Raw genomic sequence first — 8,290 nt, 5'->3', positions numbered from 1 at the left:
TACAGTACAGCGTCGCTGGTACAGTTGCTTTCGAGTATTGTAGCAGTATACTTCAGTTAAATTCAATGTATATCCAAACCCTGTTTTAAAGCCTATAAACACTTCAACAGCCTAGACAGTAGATCTAAAAGGAACGTTTGTATTATGTATAAATAATACGATATTGCATAGTAACACGTTTATTGAGCTAGGTAGCAAAACTTGACAGTCTATACATGTGTTAATTAAACTACCCACTTGGTTTTACTTTTGTTAAGAAAAGGTAAACAAATGATGTAGATACTTATATATGACATACCTTTCCCCCAAGTATGTCATGTAAATTAACTAAAGTTTAACAATTTAAATCAAGAAATCCACAGTACACTATTAAAAATATAACATAAAATTAAACAAATAAAGTAATCAATTTATTCATTATTTTCATTAAAACAACTGGGTCTAGAATATGGAACTTTAGAATGAACATTTCGTTTAGTTCTGATCTTCCCCCCTGACGTTTCAATTTCAGCTGATTTAGGTATTCCTAACATCTCTTCCCATTTTTCTGCACTTGGTATTTCAATAATAGGATCATTTTCTGACTCTTGCTCTGATCCGCTTCCTAAATCATTATTCTGTTCATTTTGATCAATCTTATCTTCCTCAGTCTCTGCATTACTCCTCTCATTGTTGTTTCCACCAAGTATGTCACTTGTTTTCTCTCTATTTTGTACTTTAATTATTTGATCTATATGACGCCGTAAAACTGCACCATCTTCAGTTTGTACTCTGTAATTAGATGGGCCATCTTTTTCGAAAACTTGACCAGGTAACCATTTTGGCCCGTTTGTGTAATTTCTGTACATTATTTTTTGTCCCACATTAGTTTCTCTGTTTTTCTGTTGTGCATTATTTATTATTTGACCTTCAACCTTTTTATACTGCAGGCTATCAGGGTGCAAAGAATCTAAGACCGTGCGTAGGCGTCTATTCATCAAAAGTTCCGAAGGGCTTTTATTTGTTTTAGAACACGGAGTCACCCTAAGACCTAGTAACATATTTGGAATTTTTATTTCCCATGATCCATCCATCTTCCGAAGCTTTTATCTTAAGCTTTTAGCTTAAAGCTTTTAGCTTTTATCTTTTATACGTATTGTCCATCAGCAACTTAGCCTCTATCTTACCAGATATGATATTTTAAGCCCCCTCCAGTCCGGTTTTCGTCGTGGTCATAGCACAACAACAGCCTTGATCAAGGTCTGCGATGATATTCGTTTCGCTGTCGACAATAAACTCCTTACCGTATTAGTTCTCTTAGATTTCAGTAATGCGTTTAACAACGTAGACTTTGATCTACTTTTGGCTGTTCTAAAGACAGTCAGCATTTCACCTCACGTTGTCAACTGGTTCCGGTCTTACTTATGTAATCGTCAGCAATGTATTCGTTCGGACAGTAAACTATCTTCCTTTCTTCCACTTCTTTCCGGAGTACCTCAGGGTGGTGTTCTCTCTCCGCTTCTATTTTCAATTTTCATAAACTCAGTGTCATCTGTTTTATCTTCGTCCTATCATTTTTACGCTGATGATTTGCAGTTTTATGCATCGGCGGCTATTGATAATCTTGCCGTTGCCATTGATAATATTAATACTGATTTAAATAAAATTGCGGCTTGGTGTCGGTCATTTGGTCTCCAAGTAAATCCAAGTAAATCTCAAGTAACTATAATAGGCAGCTCTTATTTCCTTTCCTCTCTATCATATAACAGGTTACCACCTGTTCTATTTGAAGGTACTGTTATACCTTGGAATAGTGCAGTCAGAGACCTTGGGCTAATTTTGGACAATACAATGTCTTGGGTACCTCAAGTTTCTGAAATGAGTCGCAAAATGTTTGCCGCTGTTGGATACTTGAGACGGTGGAAGAAGTTTCTACCGTTAAAAACTAAAATTCTCTTAGCTAATTCTCTTCTATTACCTATTTTAGACTATGCTGATATTTGCTACTTGGATTTATCAGAGACCATGCTCGATAAACTGGAGAGGTTGCAGAACGTATGTATACGGTTTATCTTTGGTATACGTAAGTTTGATCATGTGTCCGAGTATCGTTCTCGGTTAAACTGGCTACCAATTCGATCACGTAGGAACTTGCACGCTCTTTGTCTTTTATATTCTATTTTATTTTATCCTCAGACGCCACCATATTTAAAAGAGCGATTCAACTTTCTTGGTAGCAATGTTCAGTGCTATTTGAGGGCTAAGGATGACAACAGGTTGCATGTTCCTGCCAGTCACTCGCATGCGTATGGAAATTCTTTTACAGTCAAGGTGGTTATACTCTGGAATGGATTGCCAAGAGACATAAGACAGTCTAAATCATTAAGCATCTTCAAAAGTCGTTTAAAAGAATATTATTTATCTACGGAGTCATAAACTAATATATTTGCTCTGTATGTATTTGTGTATATTTATATTTATATATATATATATATATATATATTTATATATATGTTTATATGTGTATGTATTTATTTCTGTATTATTTGTATTTGTATTAGCTGTTTATGTATTATTGTTATATATAGTAGATGTAGTTTATGTTATATATTTTTAAAATTGCACTATCCCGTTTCCATACTCCTGTTCTTCTTTCATTAAGGGTTGTCTGGAGAGATCGCTTAAAGCGATAAGACCGCCTTTGCGCATTGTTATTCTTCTTGTATTTATGTTTTCAATTTATATTATAAATTGTGTGCAATAAAGAATTTATCTATCTATCTATCTATCTTTTCCTTCACTGTCTGTACCATCCGTTCTGCCAAGCCATTAGTGGCCGGGTGATAAGGTGCGGATGTCACATGTCTAATTTTGTTAGATTCTAAAAACAATTTCATTTCTGCGGACACAAAAGAAGTTCCGTTATCTGATACCAGGGTTTCACAAATAAGTTCCTTGAATGACGAATCACTGATGCCGAGTTAGTACTATTTGTCATTAGCACTTCAGGCCATTTAGAAAAAGCATCAACTACTATAAGAAAAGTTTTATTCATAAATGGTCCTGCAAAGTCAATATGTATTCTGGACCATGGTCTTGAAGGAACGATCCACTCGTGTGATGATCTTGGAGGCATATGCCTATTTTCTAGACACCGAGTGCAATTATTTACTAATTCATTTATATCATCGCTCAATTGTGGCCACCACACATAATTTCGGGCCAATGCTTTTGTGTGCACAATTCCATTATGCGTAGTATGCAGCATGCGTAAGATGGTTTGTCGAAGAGGTCGTGGTATGACGACACGACAACCTAATAATACACAACCATTTTGTAGAGAGAGCTCTGATCTATGTAACCAATATACTCGTAAATCACGATCGTTAACTTTGTTTGGCCATCCGCTTTGTAGAAAGTGAACAACTCGGGAGAGAGTTTGATCTTTCTTCGTTTCAGAGCATATTTCAAGCGCGGTAAAAGGGAAATCACTAAGATTTTCCGCCATCAGTAGTATTTCATAGAGAGGTTGTTCCTCTTGATCTGGTACAGGTAGCGGCCATCGACTTAAACTGTCTGCATTGCCGATTTCAGTTCCTGGTCGATAAGCAATGCTATAATCGTGCGCAGTTAATGCTATTGCGATTCTTGTCAAACGAGGTGATAAAATACATGGCATTGGCCTTTTTGGATCGAATATTCCAAGTAGGGGCTTGTGGTCGGTTATCACAGTAAAATTCCTCCCCGCTAAATAATTGTGAAACTTTTTAATGCCAAACATAATGGCAGTCGCTTCTTTGTCCAACTGTGAATACCGTCGTTCGTGGGAATTTAATGTCCTAGAACTCATTGCGATCGGTCTTTCTTGTCCGTTTTCCATCACATGCGATAGCACTGCCCCAACGCCATATTGTGAACTATCACACGTAAGAATTAGTGGTTTGTATAAATCATAATGAACTAATGTGGTTTCAAATGTAAGCAACTGTTTAGCTTTATTGAATGCATCTCGTTCCCGTTGAGTCCATTGCCATGTTTGAGACTTATCTAGTAGTCTATGTAATGGCTCAAGTATAGTTGCCTTGTGGGGTATAAACCTTTCATAAAAATTATACAGTCCTAAGAAAGCCTGTAACTCCTGGACATTCTGTGGTTCTGGCGTCTTCACTACAGCTTCTATTTTACTTGGAGCTGGGTGGATACCTTCTCCATTAATCACAAAACCTAAAAATTCTACTTTTTTCTACTTTACATTAATTCTTGAGCAAATTTACATTTGCTCTTGTTAAGACGAAATCCAGCCTTTTGTATCCTGTCTAGAACAGTTTCAAGTCGTTGTTGCATTTCCAGCATTGTAGGACCACTTACAATTATATCATCAATTAAGACTGCCACTCCTTGAACTCCTGCTAGCAATGCTGTCATGAGTCTCTGGAATATTCCAGGGCAGGCTTTGACTCCAAAAGGTAACCGATGTACGGAGTAGAGACCCTTGCATGTGTTTAATGTTAACATTTTAGCAGTGCTGTCTTGAACTTTCACTTGTGTGTATGCTCTATCAAGGTCTAAGGTTGTAAAGAACTTCGCACCTGCAACTGTAGCAAATACCTCATTTGCTGTTGGCATGGGGTAGGTGTCCGACTCAGTTGCTTGGTTGACAGTACTACGGTAATCTCCACATAACCGAATGTCTCCAGACTTCTTTATTATTGGCACAACAGGTGTTGCCCATTCTGAATAAGATAAAGGCCTCAGTACACCTTCAGCCACCAAGCGATCAATTTCCTCTTCAACTCTAGCCTTGATAGCATATGGTACTGGACGAACCTTGAAAAACTTAGGTGTAGCACCAGGTTTGAGATGTATGGTCACTGGATCTCCCCTAAATGTGCCCAGTCCATCCCTGAAGATGTTGCTGTATTTTAAAATTGTCTTCTCAATGTTCACAAGATCACTGTTAGCTATAACATTGATATTCAATGCAATATTCAATGGGCCCAGCCAATCCCGTCCCAGAAGATTGGGGCCCCGACCCTTTGCTATAATAACATTTAGTGAACATTTGATGTCTCTGTATTGAGCTTGTAGTTTAGCTTGGCCAAGTAAGATTACAGGTGTATCTGTCCATGTACGTAGAGTAAGGTTCACTGGTTGAAGAGTTATATGTTGGTTCTGATGTTCTATATTCTTCCAAGTGCATTCATTTACTAATGAAAAACTTGCACCTGTGTCTACCTGCATCACAACAGGTATATTCTCCAATGATACTTCAACAACAAATGGTAATACTTTGTTTTCACAGTTAATGCTGTAAATACCATTCAAGTGTGTATCTGTGTGTTCATCATTTGTGAAATTAATATTTCTCTTTAAAGATTTCTTCTTTACCAAGCAAATCTTCTCAATATGGCCTCGCTTCTTACAGAACCGACAGGTGGCATTTATAAATCTACATTCACCACCATGACGATCACCACACCGAAAACATAGTCGTGTATTTGATCTAGTTTGTACTGCATTTATGTCCATCTCTTCCACTGAGGAGCTTTGAGTTGTTGTTGCTGCTGCACAGTTTGTACTTGTGCTGCTATTTTCTGTACCCATAGATGAATGAATCATATGGTAGTCTTTTCCTGCAGTCTCTGCTGCTAACATGGCATCAATAACATCTTGATAATGCAGGTTATCTTTTTTCAAGAGTTCATATTGTAGACGACGATCTTTCATACCACACACAAGCCGGTCACGTAGCATCCGTTCTAATTCCATAAAATTACATTTTGAGCTAATTTTCCTCAACTGTGCAATATATTCTGATGCATTTTCATTAGTATTCTGGTTCCGTGTGTAGAATTTATATGACATGGAGATTTCATTTGGCTTTGGGCTATAATGTTTTGTTAAAATTGTTTCAATTTCAACAAATGTCACATCACTAGCTTTCCTTGGTGTAATCAAGGCCAAAAGAGTCTCAAAGACTTCCGCTCCACACACAGTAAAGAAATTCGCTCGTTTGGCGCCGTCTAACATGATGCCATTAGCCTCAAAACAAAACTTTAACCGGTCGATGTAATTGTCCCATACATCCGTTTTTTGATTAAATTCATTAAATTTCACTGATTTGTGGTCCATTTTAATTAAATTTTCGCCTCGTCGCCACTATTATGTATAAATAATACGATATTGCATAGTAACACGTTTATTGAGCTAGGTAGCAAAACTTGACAGTCTATACATGTGTTAATTAAACTACCCACTTAGTTTTTCTTTTGTTAAGAAAAGGTAAACAAATGATGTAGATACTTATATATGACAGTTTGTAAGTGGATAAAAATCAATACAGGATTTGCGACACTAAAACGATTGCAGTAAGAAGTTTTACTAAGACCGAAAGTTTTGTTTCGATACGCGAAATCGACTACGACTGCGAGCGTGCAAATGTGCTAAGGGTAAAAAGTCTTTCCCCATCAAATAAATAAATGAAAATATCATAATAATGTACTCAAGACTCCCCAGTAAACTGGTTAAAAGTAAAAGTATTTTAAACTGTAATAAACCACATCCGAGCATGTTCACATTGAAATTGCCTGGTCTCCCCGTCCTCCCGTGTCAAACGGATGGTAACCCCTTTAGACCCTGACCTATTACCCCCATCTCTCCCATCCCCCTTAATTCTTAAATCTAGACAGATTACGAGTCTTAGAATAAGTTTCAGGCAAATCCGCGTAACTATTACGCACCAACGCCAACATTAATAATCAATCAAATCCAACATATTCATTAAAATTAATTTTGGTCAGAACATTTCAATTATAAGTATAGGTATTAAAGAAAATGTAGATAGAGCGAAAGTACAATCTCATGTTAAATGTTTTTAAGGAGAAGTAGAAAGCTTCTGAAATCCATTGGTTGATATTATAGTGTATTCTTAAATCTAAGTAAAAAAAAAAAAAAAAAACTGCATTGATAACCTCTTCCTTTATTTGAAGTCGGTTAGAACTATGAAAGAAGAAATAACCTACGCTACCCAGTAATGCGGAAGCCACTTAGGAAGAATAAGTTAAAAGTAGTTAATAATTAGTATATACAGTGGCGTGCATTGCATATATGCAAATAAGCAGTGCATACCCTACCCTCAGGGTCTTAAAGAGCCTTCAGATAGGACCATTAAAGTTAAAAAAACACTAAGTAAAAAATATATGAAAGCGCCATCTAGTAATGAGCGGCCAAACTTCTAGGTCAATTGTCGCTAGACAGGCGTCAGCGCAACCAGCGCGCGCGAGGCGCATAGCGTACAAAATAAAATCTTCTACTTCGTATTTTAATTTTTAACCGTAAATGCTAAACATTTACCTTTTAAAACACGTAAAAATCTCATGTTATCTATTGCAGGGTAAATCAATTATTATGAATCACTCGACATATGACGCCCTCTACTGTTGCATAGAAATATCAAATAAAATAAGCACGCCCAAAGAAAGAATCGTTCTGCTAGATGTGTGCGTGCAAGTTAGTAGTGTGTGTCGTGTAATGTTATAATCGTGCGCTTGTACTTACAAGATTAGCATCGGTCTTGTGTGAACAGTTTCATTCATAAATTCTCTATTCTCTAATTACGTGTTTCATTTTTTCTATGAATAAAATGATTTGCTTGGTTTGTTATTGTTGTTAAAGGTCATTATTCTTTTTTTAGAATTAAAAACATTATTCACAAATGTAAATACCTTTTAGTGTCTTTTAAGAAAATTAAGGATCTAATATTATCGAATTAGTCTTTCGTTTTGAAAATAATCTATGAAACCAAACGCTGTCTCAATTTTGAAAAATGAATAATTTAGGTTTTCCAGGAATCATTGGAGAGTGAGAGAGTTAACAATAAATATGGTTTCTATTTATTGTTTACATATCAAAATAAAATAGCGTTCGTACCCATACTTACAAAAAATTAAAGACATATTTTGACTAATTTCGATTGCAATATTATCATTAGCATATTCGATCGCCATTATTGTTTACCTTCGAACAATGCTGTATGGCGTTGGTGATAAATAAACGGTTTAAGTGCATAAATTCAGTAACTTATAAAAGTTTGAGTAGTGATAGTTTAATGTGTTAAGGTTAATTTATAGTTTATTCATTCATTTTATAATGAAAGCATATTCGTGCGGTCTTTGTTTGGGTTCAGTGTGCCTGGAAAAAGTACTTAGAGAAAACTTTAATTTCTATCCCTACTTATATCGTAAAATTAGAAATCATTCGCAAAGGAAGGAGTGTACCAATGTTACAAATATCCCAAAAAAAGGTGATAAAG

General features: G+C 36.0%; 1 protein-coding gene across 1 annotated transcript; it reads right to left on the bottom strand.

Annotated features, from left to right (window-relative positions):
* Positions 1-410: 410 nt before the first annotated feature.
* On the bottom strand, positions 411-6,111 carry LOC120636791 (uncharacterized protein K02A2.6-like). Its single transcript, XM_039908357.1, has 4 exons — positions 4,254-6,111; positions 3,350-4,170; positions 2,769-2,933; positions 411-1,082 (listed from the first exon to the last, which is right to left on the bottom strand). The coding sequence occupies exons 1-4, from the start codon at positions 6,109-6,111 to the stop codon at positions 411-413; spliced, it is 3,516 nt and encodes a 1,171-aa protein (XP_039764291.1).
* Between the last annotated feature and the right edge of the window lie 2,179 nt (positions 6,112-8,290).

The sequence above is a fragment of the Pararge aegeria genome (genome assembly GCF_905163445.1).
Source record: "Pararge aegeria chromosome W unlocalized genomic scaffold, ilParAegt1.1 SUPER_W_unloc_2, whole genome shotgun sequence".
Lineage (NCBI taxonomy): Eukaryota > Metazoa > Arthropoda > Insecta > Lepidoptera > Nymphalidae > Pararge > Pararge aegeria.
This window is presented reverse-complemented; position numbering and strand designations above follow the sequence as displayed.